This window comes from Macaca thibetana, chromosome 8, assembly GCF_024542745.1.
Source record: "Macaca thibetana thibetana isolate TM-01 chromosome 8, ASM2454274v1, whole genome shotgun sequence".
NCBI lineage: Eukaryota > Metazoa > Chordata > Mammalia > Primates > Cercopithecidae > Macaca > Macaca thibetana.
This window is the reverse complement of record NC_065585.1, coordinates 41,370,695-41,392,185: the sequence shown is the minus strand read 5'-3', so window position 1 is coordinate 41,392,185 and position 21,491 is coordinate 41,370,695. Positions and strand designations below refer to the sequence as shown.

The 21,491-nt window shown below is 34.6% G+C and overlaps 1 protein-coding gene and 1 pseudogene across 40 annotated transcripts in view; both read left to right on the top strand.

The window, feature by feature from the left end:
- The window catches only part of RIMS2 (regulating synaptic membrane exocytosis 2), a 752,308-nt gene that overhangs the window by 254,302 nt on the left and 476,515 nt on the right, over nucleotides 1–21,491 (top strand). For all 40 annotated transcript variants that reach the window (XM_050800643.1, XM_050800641.1, XM_050800657.1 and 37 more), the window contains one exon: nucleotides 6,919–7,229. In XM_050800643.1, the coding sequence (XP_050656600.1) occupies nucleotides 6,919–7,229 (311 nt within the window). The remainder of the gene's footprint in view (nucleotides 1–6,918; nucleotides 7,230–21,491) is intronic.
- On the top strand, nucleotides 7,242–12,002 carry LOC126960892 (40S ribosomal protein S6-like; annotated as a pseudogene).

Below are 21,491 nucleotides of genomic sequence, written 5' to 3'. Positions count from 1 at the left end.
GGATGGCTTAAGGGATGAAATCGATGAAATGGGAAGATTGAAGCTCATGACTTCAAGCCTGAGGGTATTTGGGGAAAGTATTAGGTATACAAAAAAGAAAAGTCAAGGAAAAGCTTGCTTCTTCTATTCTTCTACATTGTAGGGGAAGAGAAAGAAGACAGGTGAGGCCAGTAGATGATTAGAGGTATGTTCCAGTCTCTTCTTTCCAGGCTTTGACCCAGGATGAGGATGCATTTTGGTTAAATTGAAGGGTACCTTTACTCTTATTATTATTGGAGATCCATGGAAGGGAATCACCCTTTGGGATGCCCTAGCATCCACCAGGGACATAGGTACCTCAGAATGAACTTGGCAGTGCATCATGATTCAGAAAGGCCAAGAAAAGGTCAGACTTGACTTCCAGAACTATCCTTTGTTGTAGTAATGAGCATAACTACATGTCCCAGACATGACACCCATCTATAGTGAGGGATGAGATGACTTTGCAGAAGAAGCTGCCTAGTAGACAGCTTGTGCCATAGAGAAATAGAGGATCATTCAGGGACTAAGAGAAGTTGGCAGTGCTGTGGGAACTGAAGTGAGATCAGGTTTTTTGAGAAGTACAAGTCTGTCTAAGTTGAGAAGAATCAGACTGTGGATTTGATGAGCTGCAGGTTGTGTAGCAGCATAAGCCTCACAGAACACCTGAATACTTTCTTGGAGAACAGCCAAAAAAGGAGCAGAAATATAAGAAATAGAGAATTTGTCCAAAGGAGCTATTATTTATCAGCCTACAATTTACTGAGTGGCTTTAAAGAAGAATCTGGCAAGTGTGCTGTTGAGAAAAATCAGATCAAAAATAGAGAAATAAATAAGCTACCTTTCTTTGTGAGTAAATTTTTCAAAGCCACAACAATAGCCAACATAGAAGAGTTTGTAACAGCTAAGACTGGGAAATGCTTAAGGTTAAAGCTCTCAGGAGGATGTGCTGTTGCCTCCTGAGAGATTTAAGGAAGACCAGTCAGACTTTCCTGCTTCAGCCTATAAGTGTGAGTGTTGCTAGAAATGCCATGATTACAGTTCAGGAGAAATCTGGGAGTCTTGCTGCTTGTATCAGGGGCATCAGATGAAGAAAATTTCTGATTTTATTTATGGATGACAGTATCTCTTAATTGCCTAAGGAATCCTATTAGAAAACATTAACCTTCCAGGATATGAGCCAATGTGTCTACTTTCAAAATCCACCATGGCAGTGCTGGGTGAGGGCTTGTAGTTTAGTAGCGCAGGCTACCCTTGAATTCTGCCTTTTTAGAGACACACACACCATGATTCTGATTGTGGGAAAGCTTTAGGGTAATGCTCTGGTTGAGCCTCTGGATTTCCAGACCTCTTGCAGATCTCTGCATCCTTGTTTTTTCCCAACACAATGCGGGCCAGAGGGAAAGATCTATGGTGGGACTGCATTCCTTTTGTAGCATTTATGATAATTATAATAATATTTGTGCAATTATTTGTTTGCTTATTGTCCTCCTACTATACTTTATACTCTGTAGCAAAATCTATATTTGTTAAGCTTTAGTGTTTGGCATATAGTAGCCATTTAGTAAATATTGTATAAGTAAATAAATAATGAATTGGTTACTTGCCCATCTATAATAAAATTGGAATTTTATGATTTCAGTTAATTTTTATGGTAAATTACATTATAGTTTCATCTAAGTTTATCTACTAAATGTAATATTATTCTTTTAGTAGAATGTAGTGAATATATTATAGTCACTGGTGTGTTCGTACATGCTAACAACCAGCTCTCTTTTAGAAAAATCTCTGACTTTTGGCATTTTCCAATTTATTTAGTCTAAATACATCCACCACGGCTGATTTCAGCCTAACCCACATTACTTCATGGAATGTGGAGTTGGGAAGAAAGCACACAATTGGTTCTCATGAGTTAGTGAACAACATTGAAGCTCTTTCATATTCATGCCCTAGTAATGTATTGTTCTTCACATACAAGATTGTGCTAGTAATACACATTGAATAAACATGTACTTTAAAAAGACTGTGAATTAGTCAAGGTAATGCTATCAATTATAAAAGATAAACTCAAAAAGTCTTTAAAGCTCAACTTAGTAGAAGTTTAGTTTTCACCTATGTGAAGTCCACACTGGTGAGCTGATCAGCTGAGTGCTCTCCTCCTAGTGATTATTCAGGTTCCCAGGCAGCACCTTTTTTTCCTGTGGTTTCCTTATCTCCAAGGTCTTGGCTAAACAGCATGAAGATAGCACATGAGAATTTTTAAAAGTTTATGAAAGTGGCACACCCATTCCACTTATAATCCATTGGCTAGAATATAATTGTATGGTCATGGCTGCCCATGATAACATGGAAAATGTAGTTTTCTAAGAGGAAAGGAAATAAGTTGTTGAATAGCTAGCCAGAATCTTCAACGATTTTCTGTTTATGTAATGGATCAGTTTATACTCTTTTACCTTATTTCCTCTCTGACAAATGCATACACACACTTAGGAGCAGGTTGGCAATGGTTAGAGGTAGTGTCTAGTGAATTCCTTTTTCTGTGCAGTTAGCTGGATCATAGGATCTTGGCCTATGGTCTCGTTAGCATCAGTCTTTAACCTATAATCCCTCCCTTTTTTGAATTACTCTATTTTTTTGTCCCTGTTTAGAAGAAAATCATAGTATTTTGCAGACCTTTAGATTGCTCTCAATTATTGTATATACCTAATGTAAGTTTGGTTTTCTTGCTTTCTTTTACTATTCACTGCAGCTGTTATGGTTATTATTTTTGTGGTTTAAAAAAGATATTTGTATTTTCCTTAGTTTTTCCCTTCCTTTCAGGGTGTTTATGGAATAAAACACATGGTAGTAAGTGACAAATTTGGGTCATTAGACATTATTCCATCTCTTAATATTGCTATATTATTTTTTAAATTTTGGCTTATTTACGACTGAAGGTAATAATAATCTATAATTTTGAACCCTACATGTTTTGTATTCTCAGGTTCTAGATGTTTTTGGTAATTATGAGAATTGGTTAATAGTCTCTAACCAGGGAGATTTATACGCATGTGTATTTCTGAGATATTTTAGACAGCATTCCGTATGTGGTTAATGTAATTGGTTAAAGTGTTCTATTAGCAAAAGGCCTGTGACTTTGTTGCCAAATTCTATAAATTTTGTTCCATGGACGCAGAGTTTATCTTTAATAGCCATTAATCATTTCATAGCCAATTAATGAAAAATCATTTTACAGCATATATGTATTTGTGAGAGGTATTGGTGTTTGTGAGAAGTAGTTCAATATTGTCACCAATTTATAAGCTAAGCTGCTATCTGTGTAAAGGGCTACAAGTGAAAGTGTCAGTTTTTCTGTACTACAATCATATTGGTAATGATGGGGATACAGTCCAAGAAGTGCATCATTAGGCAATTTTGTCACGCGAACATCATGGAGTGTACTTAAATCTAGATGGTCTAGCCTTCTACACACCTAGGCTAGATGATATTGTCTGTTGCTCCAAGGCTACAAACCTGTACAACATGTTACTGTATTGAATATTGTAGGCAGTAGTAACATAATGAAAAGTGTTTATGTATCTGAACATATTTAAATATAGAAAAGGCATGGTAAAAATACAGTATTATAATATTAGGGAACCACCCTTCTATATGTGGTCTTTTGTTGACTGAACTATTGTTATGCAGCACATGACAGTACTTGATGTGGGTAGATTTGGAATTCCTGAGCTTAAAGAATTAATAAACTATTAATCCAAGAGAAGGAGGAGATGGTAGAAGAAGAAAAGAAAGGTACCCAAGGTGTCAATACATGAATAAGAAAATACTAGGAGGCGTGATGGCTCACACCTATAATCCTAGCACTTTGGAAGGCTGAAGCGGGCAGATTGCTTGAGCTCAGGCATTCAAGACCAGCCTGGGCAACATAGTGAAACCCCATCTCTACAAAAAATACAAAAGTTAGCTGGCGTGGTGGCGACACCCGTACTCCCAGCTACTTGAGGGACTGAGGCAGGAGGATCATTTTAGCTTGGCAGGTTGAGGCTATAGTGAACTGAGACTGTGCCATTGAACTCCAGCCTGGGTGACAAAGTAAGACCCTGTTTCAAGAAAGAAAAGAAAAGAAGAAGAAGGAAGAAAGGAAGGGAGGGAGGAAGGAGAGAAGGAAGGGAGGAAGGCAGGGATATAGGATAAGGGAGGGAGGAATATAGAATAAAGGAGGGAGGAAAGGAGGAAGGGAAGGATATAGGAGCTAGTGATTTAGGAGGGAACAAATGATCTAGTCAGAAAAGGAGCAAGCAGTGTGCATAGCCCAGGCAATGTGAGAAGGATATTAACACATGGAGAGTCTTTAATAGGAATCAGACATCCTTCATACCTTATACCATCTGTGTTATATTAATATTCACTGGATATTAGCAGATGAGGAAGATTAAGCTGATAGTGTTTCCAATTCTTTTTCTCATTTTGGGCTCCACAGAAACAATACTATTTGTACAGTCAGCAGTTCACACTAAGGTAAACTGACAAGGCTGAATATGAACTCCTTTGGTCTTAGCCAGTCTGAGGAGCATACTTGTAACCCATTTAACATATTGAACTAGGAATCTCTGCCATAGATTGGTGGATCTCAAATGTTAGCAAACAGAATTACCTGGAGGATTTGGGGTAAAATATTACTGGGAACTGCCCCAGAGTTTCCTATTCAGTAAGTCTGGGGTGGGACCTGGAAATTTGCACTTCTGGTGATACTGATGCTGTTCTCTCCGGGATATTCTTTGAGAAGCTCTGCTCTAAAATACATTAAGTAACCTGCTTACCTTGTGAAAAATTTTATTTTTCAACTGCTACAAAGCAGCAAAATGCTGTTTCTGCAGATGATAGTGATTGGATAATTGTCTGTCTCACAAGCTCTCATTTCTGTTTCATTTGTTGATTATCAGGCACGAAAGGATGCTCTTTTTCAGTACTTTGAGTGTGACCTAATTCAGATAAATTTATATCTTATAATAATCTAGCATAGATTATCACTGAAGCATAAATAACAACTTGTTTAAAATAGAAAAGTTGAAATTCAAACTTCATTTATTTTTGCATTATTTTGTGGATCTGTTTAGCGTGACTTTTTAAAAGAGATCTGCAGTACTTGCATTTGTCACAAGATGGCATCAAAAGACTGAGATGCTGACTCAAATTTGATTTTGAGACTGTTGATGGGTTAGATATATTTCATGTCTATTCAAATCAATTATAGCAAAAGAAATTTGAACTGTGAGGCATATTCTTTTTAATTTCAGTGAAATAATGGTGTTTTCACATCAAAATACTTATAAAAATAAAATACATACATATATTGATATTATTTATGACTAATTCTTTAGGAAATTAATGAACATACATCTTGGCCTAATAATATCAAATATATTATTACCCTATTTCCCCCAGAAGAATTTTAAAAAACTTAAACTTAGCAAACATTTATTATATCTTACCATTCTATAATTTATAAAGTTTTATTACGTTAGTAGAAGATGTAGTTCCTGCCTTCAATAAGCTTCAAATTTAATTGGGGAGAAAAGAAATGTATATACAATTCAATGAAAGAAAAAAATAATAAAAATGAGCAAGTACAATGTTGTGTGATAAGATCTGCACAAACTATGAACTGGAATAATGGACAATAAGGTAAAAAATCTACGTGGTATTTTACAGAAACATTTTTGTGTCAGTTGAAAATACCATGTTGAACCTTTTACTGTGATTATCTATACTGTTGTAATTTATTTCATGTGAGAAAATGTTTAGCAACCTGGAGAGCTGTGTAAGAGTAAGTATTTGACGTAAAACATTAGCACTCATACACTTGAATTATGAATGCTTATTTTATGATAATATGACTTTTTAAATGATTAATTGAAAAGGATTTTTCGGAAAATGGTGAAGGGTTTTCTGGCCACAGAGATATTAATTACAATATGTTTAGATTTCTGGAATCTGAAAAATATATCTGTTGAAAAATTGAGTATAGAATAGTTGTGCTGGGAGAGGAAAAGGGCTGTTGCTGTTTAATGGGGTGTAGAGTTTCAGTTTTGCAAGAAAAGTTTTGAAGATCTGTTTCACAATGTGAATATACTTATTGCTACTGAGGTGTGTACAATTAAAAATAAAATACAAATTTTATTTTGTGTCTTTTGCCACAGTAAAAACATCAAGTGCATTACTATAAATTATTAGCAATTAATAGGTTTTTTTAAATAGAGGATCAACACAGCTTGTAGCTTTATTTTAGCCATTAGGTGCTACTTGAAAAAAATAAAAACCCCCTTAAGAATAATATAATTGCTGATAGAATGTTAACATAATATTAACAGCTAGTTTTCTTTATAATAAGTAATATTGCAGATATTTTAAATAAATTATTTCTAATATTCAACCTCAAAATACAGGGAAATTATCGTCTTTATTTCCCTATTTTATCATTAAGGAAACTAAGTTTTATAGATACGAAGATTCAGTTCCTTGTTGAAAGTTGCAAAGTTTCTAATTTTGGAGTTGGTATTTAAACCCAACTGTCTAGCTTCAAAATCTATTTTCTGTGTGTTACACAATGCCTCTAATTTAAATAAAACGAATTAAATAGTACAAATGAACAATCAGCAATTTGGGACTCTAGTTTGCTATCTTTGTGGTCAATAAATGTTGTCTATTTCATTAGAATTATTCAAAAAAAATTAAAAGAAAGTATGTATTATTTAATTTACAGTAGCAGTTAATTGGGATTATGTTTTAACTTCAGAAGGATAACCATATAATGTTTTGTTTGCTTGAATTTTTGTCTCTTTTTCTTTGTTTTTAACTTTTGGGAACACTAATTTTTTCCCCCTATGTCTTCATGTGCAGGTTATGTGGGTATGTAATTTGTGCCGAAAACAACAAGAAATCCTCACTAAATCAGGAGCGTGGTTTTATAATAGTGGAACTAATACACCACAGCAACCTGATCAAAAGGTTCTTCGAGGGCTAAGAAATGAGGAGGCACCTCAGGAGAAGAAACCAAAACTACATGAGCAGACCCAGTTCCAAGGACCCTCAGGTGACTTATCTGTACCTGCAGTGGAGAAAAGTCGATCTCATGGGCTCACAAGACAGGATTCTATTAAAAATGGGTCAGGCGTGAAGCATCACATTGCCAGTGACATAGCTTCAGACAGGTAAACATTTTGTTTAATCTTTAGGCAAATGTTTTTACTTTTAGTCTTCATTCCAAACAGAGATAACAATACATGAAATGTTTAGGCAACGGTGAGTTGTCTAAGTAATGTAAACATTCGTATGTTTTACATAAATACTGTATGTGATGTTCAGGACTTGACCTATCATAGGTTTGAACTATCTTAGATGGGATGTGGGAGTGTTAGGTTATCAGATAGATTTCCCAGAATAAAGAAGTGAAATAAAACAGGGAACTTAGAAGTTTTTGTCATAGGAAAGAGAGACTGGCATTGGACTAATGGGAATGAAGAAGAGATGGCTATAAGACACTTTATAGAGGTTGGATTGATGGGACTAGTTGGAAGTGGGAGTTAAGATAATGGGGAAGGTTAACAATATCTCCAAAGGTTCTATCCTGGGCTGAAGGATGATGTGGTTTTTCAAGCAAGTATATGCAGACCCAACGTCAGGTTTATAGTGAAGGATTTCATGAGTTTGATATATCCATGTGCTAACTCTGTTGTAACTATTTTGGCTCAGTTCTATGGGCTTCTCCGTGTTCAAAGTGTGATACTTAAAATAGTACATAGGGCTCTTATATTTCCTACCTTTGGAAGGAGAATAAAGGATTTTGATGGGAAGATTCTTTTTCTTCCTTATTTATTTATTTATTTATTTATTTTCTTGAGACGGAGTCTTACGCTGTTGTCAGGCTGGAGTGCGGTGGCACGATCTTGGCTCACTGCAATCTCTGCCTCCTAGGTTCAGGTGATTCCCCTGCCTCAGCCTCCCAAGTAGCTGGGACTACAGGTGTGCACCACCATGCTTGGCTAATTTTTTGTACTTTAATAGAGGCAGGGTTTCACCATGTTGGCCAGGATGGTCTCAATCTCATGACCTCGTGATCTGCCCACCTCAGCCTCCCAAAGTCCTGAGATTACAGGTGTGAGCCACCGTGCTCGGCCTATTTTTCTATACCTTATTTTTCTGTTTGAATAAAGATAAATTTAAATTTGGTTTATACTATTTCTGTTGCCCAGAAGTAGCAGGTACATTTATTTCTGTGTTGAATAAGTACAAAGTCATGCATTTCTGCAGAAACAAATTGTATATATAGTATGGTGGGTTCTCAGGTATCAGTTCTAACAAGTAAGACCACTGGAGGTCATTTTAGATGGTGCCTAAAGTCACCACTCCAATACGTTGCTGGATCTTAAGAGAAAAAGAAAACAATGACTGCATCACTTCTTTTACAAAGTGGTAAAAGGGAACAGTATATATAATCCTATCTTTGGGGAAAACAGTCATCTTAATCTTGTGGAGACTTCTTCTGGGAGACTGGGTAGAAAGACCTCAGAGTTATCCTATATAGAGGACAAGAAAGTTGGAGTATTTATTTATCAACTCTCCTTTGTTGTTGGTCCAGGGCTGATCATGGGAATTGTTAACTCTCTGAAACTCACTGGCCAGAGAAAGCGCTCAGGCAGCATGTAACAGACACTTATAGTAAGCCAATATTGCTATGTAGGGAATGGTGAATGATGAGGCAATATGGTTGGGTTGCTGGTAGTATCTGCTACACAATGACTTCAGAGATCAAGAAAGTTCCCCAAATGGCAGTTATAATGGTCAAGGTATATGAAAAAATAGATAACCAATGGAGATAGGATTTTTTTAAAATGAGTGAATGAATAACTAAATAAAATGGATAATGAGCTCTTTTTCATGGCACCTCGGAGGCATTCGCCTGCTTCAAGATGAAACTGGACATCTCCTTCCCAGCCACTGGCTGCCAGAAACTCATTGAAGTGGACAATAAACACAAACTGCACTTTTTATGAGAAGCATATGGCCACGGAAGTTGCTGCTGATGCTCTGGTTGAAGAATGGAAGGGTTATGTGGTCCTAATCAGTGGTGGTAACGACAAACAATGATTCCCCATGAAGCGGGGTATCTTGATTCATGGCCGTGTCCACCTGCTAATGAGTAAGGGGCATTCCTGTTACAGACTAAGAAGAACTGGAGAAAGAAAGAGAAAATCAGTTTGTGGTTGCATTGTGGATGCCAATTGGAGCATTCTAACTTGGTTATTGTTAAAAAAGGAGAGAAGTATATTCCTGGATTGACTGATACTATGGTGCCTCGTCGCCTGGGGCCCAAAAAAGCTAGCAGAATCCTCAAACTTTTCAGTCTCTCTAAAGAAGATGATGTCCGCCAGTATGTTGTAAGAAAGCCTTTAAACAAAGAAGGTAAGAAACCTAGGACCAAAGCACCCAAGATTCAGCGTCTTGTTACTCCACATGTCCTGCAGCACAAATGGCGGCATATTGCCTGAGAAGCAGCATACTAAGAAAAATTAGGAAGAGGCTGCAGAATATGCTTAACTTGCGGCCAAGAGAATGAAGGAGGGTAAACAGAAGCGCCAGGAACAAATTGCCAAGAAATTCAGACTTTCCTCTCTGGGAGCTTCTACTTCTATGTCTGAATCCAGTCAGAAATAAGATTTCTTGAGTAACACATCGATAAGATCAGACTAAAAAAAAATGGAAAATAGGAATATAGACTCCATTTGTTTAAAAATTAACCACATGAGATAGCTTTTTGTGGAGCTTAGAGAGGCAGGTTTAGGAAGAATAAAACGAAATACTAAAGCACTGGGTCATATAATAGAATATTAAGTTTTGGAATGCATTTCATCAGGAAGTTATGCATGTTAAAAATAAATTCAGTAAATTTATGAGTAATTAATTCATCATTATAGACAAGGTAAAGCCTATCTGTAATCTTTATGTTTTTTGTTTTGTTTTGTTTTGAGACAGAAGTCTTTTTGTTGCTCAGGCTGGAGTGCAGTGGCATGATCTCAGCTCACTGCAACCTCCACCTCCTGGGTTCAAGCGATTCTCCTGCCTCAACTTCCCAAGTAGCTGGGATTACAGGCACCCACCACCATGCCTGGCTAATTTTTTTGTGTTTTTAGTAGAGACGGGGTTTCACCATGTTGGCCAGGCTGGTCTCATACTCCTGACCTCAGATGATCCACCCACCTAGGCCTCCCAAAGTGTTGGGATTACAGGTGTGAGCCACTGCGCCCGGTTGCCTATCTGTAATCTTAGAAGAAGGTGGTAATGAGAACAAATAAGAATCTTATATTCCTTATTGCCTCTTTCACTCACAAATACTGGCCTGAATAAACAATTGAAATTGACCTATTGTGGGGAGCCAACAGGTTGTAGTTCCTTTTAGTCTTTTCTCTTTTGCCTGGTGCTTTGGCTACTACTGCTAATAAATTCATGCTAAATGACTCAAAGCATACTGTATATCTTCTTTCCAAACCTTATAAATGCTCAACCAATAGCTCCTTTTGTTCACAAAAATTACTTTTAGTCAGGAAAGAAGTTAGAGTTTAATATCAGATTTGGTAGTTATGCCTAGAAAATAGAACTCATTATAACTTACATAAATGTTTATTTGGGAAACACTTTAAAGAGTATTTCTTTTGTTTTAAAATGCAGATTATACAGTAGTTAATTAGACATTTATCTGTAGCCAGTATTGAGTCCTTTGAATTTTTTCCCCTACAGCAAGGGGTCAGCAAACTATGAACCTGGGCCAAATTTGACTTGCCACTTGGTTTTTGTAAACAAAGTTCTTTTGGAACACAGCCACTCCTGTTCATTTACTTATTGTCTACGGCTGCTCTCAGCTACAGTTCCATAGTTGAGCTGTTGTGAAAGACCATATGGGCCTCAAAACTGCAAATATAGGACGGGTGCAGTGGCTCATGCCTGTAATCCCAGCACTTTGGGAGGCCGAGGAGGATGGATCACCTGAAGTCAGGGGTTTAAGACCAGCCTGGCCAACATCTTGAAACCCCATGTTTACTAAAAATACAAAAATTAGCTGGATGTGGTGGTGTATGCCTATAATCCCAGCTACTTGGGAGGCTGAGGTGGTACAATCGCTTGAACCTGGAAGCTGGAGGTTGCAGTGAGCCAAGATCGTGCCATTGCACTCCAGTCCGGGCAACAAGCGTGAAACCCTGTCTCCAAAAAAAAAAACAAAAACAAAAACTGCAAATATTTGCTCTCTGATCTTTTACAGAAAAAGTGTGCCAGTCCCTGCCCTAGAGAGCAGTTCTGTTAGTGTTGTAGAAATTTCTCCCTTTGCCCATTTTCTTTTGTCACCATTTAAATTTTTTCAATTAAACCTATTTTTTTTTGTTACTTTATCTCCCGCCCTGCTTCCCAGCTTCCATCCTTCTCTCTCTGTCTCTCTTTCTTCTTTCTTACCAGAGTGGGTTTTCTTGCAGTATTTGAATTGGACAGGGAAGTGGAGGTATTGCTAGGAATATAATTTCAGTTTAAAGCATTAGTAATTTGTTTTTTCAATACCATTCAGAAACCAGTGGCTTCAGAAAGAGAAACTTCAGTTCAACTTAATTTAAATCTCTATGGACTTGTAACTATATTTGAGACAGAAAAGTATGTTACTCTTTTAAGGAGCTTTGATCTGTAACGTGATGCAGTAGTTTTGACCTTTTTAAATGACTTGTTATTTCTCTCACAGGTTTTCGTATAGTGTTTTACAGATAGGTCATTAGTATTTATTGAATGAATGAATATCAAGTTGGCCCCAGACCTTAGCGTTGAGTAGGCGAATACTTACTTAACATATACTCATAAAATTGCAATTCTTTATCAACTTAGATGCAAAATATTTTTGAGTTTCAAGTATGTTTTTATTTCAAAATAACTTGTGAAATACATTTTAAAACTGGATTTTTTTTCTGGTTAGGAAAATAAAATTAGTGAAAATTAAAGTAAAACTGTTTAAAAACATTTAGTTGATATTTCTTACATTTGAAATTATTTAATAGTTGGATGCTTCATAATTTTCGTAGTTGAAAATAAGTGAAATATAGGAAAGTTTTTTTATTTGCAAAATTTTACTATTTATTTAATATGTAGCAGTTTCTACAACATTTAGAGAAGTTAAAAAGTAAGAAATATGGATAGTTTGTATGGTAGATGAGAAAGAACTAGAAGTCAGAAAACCTCGGCCCATAGTGTCATCATTTCTAGATGTTTATTTTTTTCTCGGTGTCTCCTTCTTCTCATCTCTGGAATGGGAAAAGACAGTCTAAATCCTGAGAAGACTTCCAGTTCCAAAATTCTGTATTGTGTTGTATTTTAAGCTCCTCTGCCATGAGATAAACTTGAAGGCATTCTCTGTCGCTATTTTTTTCCTCCTATAACTGGTAGTTGTATGACAAATTAATGCAGGATTGTCTTCATTCATACTATAATTCATTGTTATAATTCATTCATTCAACAGATATTTATTGAATTTCAGTGTAGTATTTGTTTCTACATTTTACTGCTTGAATGATGACTCTTAATGAAAATACCAAGGGTAATAAAAATATAAAACAATTATCTTGGATCTAAACTTTAAAGTTTTAAGGTAGGTTCAGCATGATGAATATTTAGCAGTTTGGTAATCACCATTTCCTTGTTATCTAATACTTATGACTTTCCACATATCTCTGTGACATTGATTATTTAAAAATAAAAATAATATTCAAATACGTACTTAACACTTCAGCTTCCAGTACAGATGGAATAATAGTGCCTGGATTTACTCTTACACAATAGGCATAATAAAATAAAATAAAAGGCATCTAGATTGAAAAGAAAGAACTAACACTTTATTCACAGAGAACATGAATATTTATAGAGAACATTAAAGGGATCTATAAAATTGTTACTAGAACTGGTGAGTTTAGTAAGGCTGTAGAATATAGTCAATATCTGATAACCATTTATATTTCTAAATAGTAGCAAGGAAACACTTATAAATAGAAATTAAAAAAATTTTAAGACCATTAAAAATACAAAATAAATTTATACTAGCACCAAAAAATGAAGTACTTAGATATAAATCTAACAAAATATGCACAAGGTTTGTATGTTGAAAACACTGAAACACTGATGAAAGAAATAAAGTCCGCATAAATGGAAAGATAAACTGTGTTCACGGATCATACAACTCAGTATTGTTAAGATGTCATTTCTCCCCAATTTGATCTATATATATAGATAGATTCTAAACTTAAAATAGAAATGTTTGAAATAACCAAAACAGCTTTTATGAAGAACGAAGTTAGAGGCCTAACACTACCTGATTTGAATACATTATAAGTCTACAGTAATCAAAACATTGTGGCATTGGCATAAAGACAAATAGATCAGTGAAACAGAATGGAGAGTCTATATATAAAGCCATTCATGGATAGACAAGTAATTTTTGACAGAGAGGCAAAAGCAGTTCAGTAGAGAAAGGATAGTGTTTTCAACAAATGGTGCTGGAATAACTGAATATCCATATCCAAAAAAGTTTGAAGCCTAGTTCTTTTTACTGTATAAAATTAACTGAAAGTGGATCATAGAGATACATGTAAAACCTAAAAGTATAAAACTTCTGGAAGAAAATATTGGATAATATTATTTGATCTTGGTTTTGGCTATAACTGTAAAGCTTGTAGGAGGAATTAGAGGAGAACTTCTTCCAGATTTTAGAGTAGTCAATAATTTCTTAGACAAGACACAGAAAGCACTAATTCTATAAAATGAAAAAAAAATCCACAACAAATTAGACTTCATCAAAATAAAAACTTTTATTCATTGAGACACTATTAAGAAACTGTATAACCACATTGTATTTCAAGAAATTTCAAGAGAAAATACTTGCTTATTGCTTAAAATGCATATTGCTTAAAAAGGTATATAAAGCACTCTTAAAATTCATTAACTTAACCCTAAAGTATAAGAAGTTGGAATAGGCTGTTTATAAAAAAAAGAAAATGCATTGCTAGTAAGTACAAGAAGTGTCCTATGTGTTTCGTTATTTGAGAAATACAAATCAAGACTATAAAGTGCTGGGAGCGGTGGCTCACGCCTCTAATCCCAGCACTTTGGAAGGCACAGGCGGGTGGATCATCTGAGGTTGGAAGTTCAAGACCAGCCTGACCAACATGGAGAGACCCCATCTCTACTAAAAATACAAAGTTAGTTGGGTGTGGTGGTGTATACCTGTAATCCCAGCTATACTCAGGAAGGCTGAGGCAGGAGAATCACTTGAATCCGGGAGGTGGTGGTGCGGTGAGCCAAGATGGCGCCATTGCACTCCAGCCTGGGCGACAAGAGGGAAACTACATCTAAAAACAAAAAACAAAAACCAAAAACCCCAAAAAACTATAAGGAGATACTTTGATATATCCACTAGGAATGCTACGATTTAAAACAACAAAAATTCTGACAACACTTACCTTTTGTGAGAATTAAGAGGAATTTGACTGCTAACATCTTGCTAGTGAAAGTATAAAACAATTAAAATGGTATAAACATGGGAGGCTGAGGCAGGCAGATCATTTGAGGTGAAGAGTTTGAGACCAGCTTGGCCAATATGGTGAAACCCCGTCTCTGCTACAAATACAAAAATTAGCTGGGTGCGGTGGCACATGCCTGTAATCCCAGCTACTCAGGAGGTTGAGGCACGAGAATTGCTTGAACCCGGGAGGCAGAGGTTGCAGTGAGCTGAGATTGCACCACTGCACTCCAGCCTGGGTGACTGAGTGAGACGCTGTCTCAATAAATAAATAAATAAATAAATAAATAAATAAATAAATAATAAAATGGTCTAAACATTAGAAAAGTATTTGACAGTTTCTTATAAAATTAAATATACACTTTCCCAATGACCCAGCAGTTCTACTCCTAGGTATTTAATTAAGAGAGATGAAGTAATATATCTACAAAATACTTGTATGATAATGTTTATAGCAGTCTCATTCATAGAATTTCCAAAATGGAAACTTCCCATATGTCCATCAACAGGAGAATGAATAAACAAACTGTGGTATATGCAAGTATATTCAAATAAGTGTATTATTTATCCATGAAGTGAGGGAACTATTTACATGCACAGAAACATGGATAAATCTCAAAATCATTGTGATGAATGGAAGAAGCTAGACACAAAAGAGTACATATGATATGATTCCATTTATATGAAGGTCAAGAAGAGATAAAACAAATCTATAGAAAAGAAATCATAATGATGTTTTCCTTGAGGGAACTTTCTGGGGTGATGGAAACCTGTATCTTCCATAGGGATATGGATTACTGGGTGATGTATTTGTCAATGGCTATTATAGTAGTAACATTTAAGATATGTGTACTTTTAACTGCATGTAAATTATATTTAGTAAAAAATTAAAGGAGAATTATGTGCATAATTGCTACATTTTAAAATCACTGGTTTCATTGAAATTTTATTAGTAGTAAATATTTAAGACTTATCGTGAAATCGAGTCTAAATTAATGAAATTTTCTTTATAATCAGTGTTTCGATAATGGATCTTTTCAGTAGATTCAGATGCTTATATTTATAGAATGCTGATAGTGTACCTAACACCAATCAACTGTATTTAGAATTTACTAAGTGTGCATTACATATGGTTTAAGGACTATCTGGGTAATCTGCTTTCATGAAATCATGACCATGATTGTCACGACTCTTATTCGAAGTGGTCATCTGTGCTATGTGGTAAGAAAAAATAGCATAACCATGAGAGAAATAAGATAAAATGTTGTAAAGGGAAATAATTTGTAAAAGGAAAAAAAGTGTGGTTAAGAAAAAGGTTAAACTATAGAGCTAAGGAACTAGAAAAAATAAATCACCAATGTTTTTCTTAGGGGAAAAAAGAATCTAATAACCTGGAAGCAAATGATCTCATAACCTTTATTCCTAGATATTTCTTCTTATACTTTTTAGAATACAGGTAAAACAAAAAGGCAACAAAAATGGCTATGTCTTTCGTGCCACTTTCTATGAATTATGCACATTCAATAAATGCTTGGTGCATATGATGAATGAGAGAAAATTGTAATAATTAACAAATGTCTTTAACATGACTGGTGTCTTTTCTGTAACATTTTAATCTTTTATTGAAAGGATGATTAATAGACTTGAAGACAAATAATGATCTGTTCTTATATGGCCAATGCTTAATAGACTTTTTTATTTTCAAGAATATGATATGAGCTCTGAAAGACAAAATATCTCCCTTAAAAAGGATGTTTAACATAGTATAATAATTGGTTTTACTGCATAGAAGTCAGTTTGTTCTCTTGGAATACATAACTTAAATATTTCAATTTTTAGGTGAAAAAAAGAATCTCTCTTTCTATTTCCAACTGAATTAAACTTGAACCATTGTCAACTTTCCTTCATTTAAGTGACCTATAAATAGAGTTGCAACACGTGCCAGCTTGCCTAGGACAGTCCCAGTTTACACATGCTGGCCCGGCATTCTGCATAGATTGACATTTGTCCTGGATTTTATATGAAGTATTTTTATTAAGAGTTGCATTAAAATAAGCTGGGGTGAGTTTGGAAGGTCTCCATTTTGTACTTACATAGTGCTCCTGCCATGATTTCATACTGTGTGGGATGCATGTGTGGTGAAGAGTTCTCAACTGAAATATAATCAGCAAGAATCCATCTTTTCCCTAACTTTTCAGATACAAGACAGCTAACATTTCTTTTTAAAGGACAGGATGCAAGGTACCACTACTCAAACGAAGTCTGATAGAAAGATCTTTGGTGGTGGTGGTAGAAGTATTTGACATTGCTGTGCCATTTGCCTTTTGATGTATTGGCCAGTCTGATAGAAAGATCTTTGGTGGTGGTGGTAGAAGTATTTGACATTGCTGTGCCATTTGCCTTTTGATGTATTGGCCAGTTTTGGCATTTCAGAAAGGAGACTATAAGGTTGTTGGAGATTATAAATTAGGGTAGGAAATAGAGGCTGAACTGTCCTGTCATAGAATTTACAGAAGGTAGTCTGGATTTTTTTTCTGCAGTGGTTTTGTCATTTATTGTATAGTGTAAATTTATAAATATTTGTGTATTTTATTATTTGGTAATTTTAAAAATTTGCAACAAATATTTCAGCAGCAAGATGCTAAAAATGAAAATGCGTTTTTACTGATGAATGTGTAACTTGTGCAAATTTTTTGTTGACGTTTGCTATCCACTAGGGGGCTAGTAGTCACAGAATACATCCTTGCAAAAAGAAAAAAATAAACCTGTTGAAGAAGCAACATCAATTTCAAAAGTTAGTAGAATTATTTTAATAAAACCCAACGATGACAAAGATGTGCAAAGTGCATTTTATAAGTTAGCTGTGAAGCATGACTTTTCCTTTAGATTAGACAGCTATTCTTTTTAATTTTAGTCAATTTCAGTTAACTAAAGTTTGTGTGTGTGTGTGTGTGCAATCAAAAAAGTAAATCATTGGCTCCATTATCAGAAAAACTTTACTTGTAAGTGTTGACATTTTAAAAGGCATTTTAAAACCAATGCTTTTCAACACTAAGACATTTAAATTTTCTCTACAAAAGAAAGGGAAGAATTGAACAAATTAAACAAATTTCATTATGCAACAGTCATGTGTATCTTCTTCCTCAGTGTATTCCTAGCACCTCACACAGTAATTGATACATAGTAGTGCTCATTAAATAGTTGTTGAAAGACTGAATGAATAGATAAGTAAAAAAGCTTAAGAAAAAAGAAGGAAGAATTATAAGTATATTAGAGTATCTGACAGAACCCCAGGAAAAGAATGAAGATAGACCTTACAAACAATTAGAGTTATGGACTCAAATGCTATGAACTCTATCCCCATATCTTGCCTCTATTTTTCAGTATATCTGTTCTTTTGTGTGTTTCCAAAATGTTTTCACTGGTCAGCTGTTCTGCGTGGAATGAAAAATGGTCATCAATAGAAATTTGTGAATAAATGAAAGAAAGGAGTTTTATACTGGTCTTCATATTGAAAATCAGTACATTATTGGCATATGTATCATACATCCTGCTTGGGAATTAATATGATAACTTAAATAAAAGCTATTTTATTTATTTTGGTGACTGAGAGATTCAGTAGTCAAAATGTTGTGATGAAAATACAGTTGAGGTCTAAGATAGCATATAGTTGAACAGTGCTTTATGCTAATTACGGTTGATAGACAGAAAATAAATACAAACTGCCATTTGAAAGCTGTTAAAATATTTCATCGTTTGATTTCATAATGGTATGCATATAAAAGTATTTTTAAATGGGCTGTATGCATTTTGATCTGATATTGGTTATCAAAATTGATCTGTGGACCATAAAAAAATCATCCTCTCTTAAAAAGATACAAATAGAATTTTGTTTCATGCCTCTTAAACTGGGTACAGAGACAAGGGTAACAACTTCTGAACTCAATCATAGCATATAATTTTAAGTTATCTTTTTTTGCTGACACTTAAAAATGTCAAAACTTGCCATGACTTTGACATTTTTAAACAGTTTGTTACTTTTCTTCATAGGTTGGAAGTAAAAAAATTAAGTAACATGAAAAGTACACATTTTTATTTATGTATTTTTGATTTTTTATTGATATATAATAGATATACATATTTTGAGAGTACATAGGATATTTTGACACATTCATATAATATGTAAAGATCAAATCAAGGTAGTTGGGATATCCACTACCTAAATATCTTATCTTTATGCTAGGAACATTCAAATTATTCTCTTTTGGCTATTTTGAAATGTACAATTGATTATTGTTAACTAGTATCATCCTACTGATCTATCAAACACTAGGTCTTATTTCTATCTAATTGTATATTTGCATCCGTTGATCAACCTCCTTATGCTCCTTCCCTCTGCCCTTTCTGGCCTCTGGTAACTGTCAGTCTACTTTCTAGAGATCTTCATGAGATCTACTTTTGTAGCTCCCACATGAGTGAGAACATGTAATATTTGGTCTTCTGTGCTTGGCTTATTTCACTTAACATAAAGACCTCCAGTTCCATCCATGTTGCTGGAAATGACAGGATTTCATTCTTTTTATGGCCAAATAATATTCCATTCTATATATATGTCACATTATCTGTTTATCCATTGATGGGCTCTTAGGTTGATTTTATATTTTGGCTCTTGTGAATAGTGCTGCAGTAAATATGGGAGTACAGATGTGTCTTTAATGTATTAATTTCATTTCTTTAGGATGTATACTCAGTAGTGCAGTTGCTGGATCATATGATAGTTCTATTTTTCGTTTTTTGAGGAACCGCCAAACTGTTCTCCATAGTGGCTATGCTAATTTACATCCCCACCAACAGCGTATGAGAGTTCTCCTTTTTTCCACATCATCACCAGCATCCCTTATGCTTGCCTTTTTGAAGAAGTCATTTTAACTGGAGTGAGAAGATATCTCATTGTGATTTGATTTGCATTTCTCTGATTATTAGTGATGTTAAACATTTTCATATACCTGTTGGTCATTTTTATGTTTTCCTCTGAGAAACGTCTGTTCAGATCTTTTGCCCACTTTTAAATTGGATTAGTCAGTTTTTTGCTACTGAGTTGTTTGAGCTCTTTATATATTCTGGTTATCAATTCCTTGCCACATGGATAGTTTGCAAATATTTTCTGCCATTATATAGGTTGTCTCTTCATTTTGTTTATTGTTTTCTGTGCAGAAGCTTTTAAGCTTGATATAATCCCATTTGTCTATTTTTGCTTTGGCTGCCTGTGATTTTGAGGCCTTAGTCAAAATCTTTGCCCAGACCTATGTCCTGGAACATTTTCCCAATGTTTTCTTCTAGTAATTTCAGAGTTTGGGTCTTCAACATAAGTTTTTAATCCATCTTGATTTGATTTTTTTTAATATGGTGAAAGATATGGTTCTAGTTTCATTCTTCTATATATGGATATCCAGTTTTCCCAGCACAGTGTATTGAAAAGACTATCCTTTCACCCTATGAATGTTCTTGGTGCCTTTGTTGAAAATTAGTTGGCTATAAATGCATGGGTTTATGTCTGGATTCTCTATTCTGTTTCATTGGTCTGTGTGTCTGTTTTTATGCCAGTACCATACTGATTTGGTTACCATAGCTTTGTAGTACATTTTGAAGTTAGGTAGTGTGATGCTTCTAGCTCTGGCTATTTGGGCTCTTTTGTTGTTCCATATACATTTTAGGATTTTAAAATTATTTTTGTAAAGAATATCATTCAGATTTTGATAAGGATTGCATTTAATCTATAAATTGCTTTGGGTAGTATTGACATTTTAAGTTTTAAATTTAATTTTTTGTGTCCTTTTCAATTTCATTCATTAATGTTTTATATTTTTTATAGATATTTCACTTCTTTAGTTGAATTAATTGTTAGGTATTTGATATTCTTTTTGTGGCTATCGTAAATGATACCGCTTTCTTCATTTCTCTTTCAGATTGTTTCCTGTTTGCATACAGAAATGCTGCTGAGTTTTGTATGTTGATTTTGTATCCTGCAACTTTACTGAATTTATCAGTTCTAACAGTTTTTTGGTGGAGTCTTCAGAGTTTTCTCATTTTTAAACAAGGCTAATTTGACTTCTTTTATTTTCCAATTTGGATGCTCCCCCGCCGCTTTTTTTCCCCTCTTGTCTAATTGTTCTGGCCAGGACTTCTAGTATTATGTTGACTAAACATAGTGTAGTGAAATTAGGCATCCTTGTCTTGTTCCAGATCTTAGAGGAAAGACAGTTTTTCCCCATTCGGTATGATATTAGCTGTGGATTTGTCATATATGGCCTTTATTCTTTTGGCATATGTTCCTTTCATGTTCTGTTTTTTTTTTTTTTTTTTTTTTTTTTTTTTTTTTTTTTTGTAAAGGGATATTTACATCCCTTGAAATTATCATATGAATTTCTCTTGAAATTATCAGATGAATTGGAGTTCCTTTATATGTTACTTGCTTCTTTCCTCTAGCTGCTTTTAGGATCCTCTCTTTATCCTTTACCTTTGAGGATTTGATTATTAGATGACTTGAGTTAGTATTATTTGGGTTGAATCTCTTTGATATTCTCTGACCTTCCTCTACCTGGATATTTATATATTTCTCAAGTTTTGGAAAAATTTCAACATTATTTCTTTGAATAAGCTTTTACCCGTTGCTCTTGTTCAACTCCCTCTTAGACACAAATAATTCTTAGATTTGGTCTTTTCTGGTAATTTTCTATTTCATGTAGATCATCTTTATTATTTTTCATTGTTTTTCTTCTTTCTCCTCTGATCATATTTTCAAATGCTTGTCTTTGAGCTCTCCGATTCTTTCCTCTGCTTGATCCATTCTGTTTTTGAGAACCTCTAATGATTT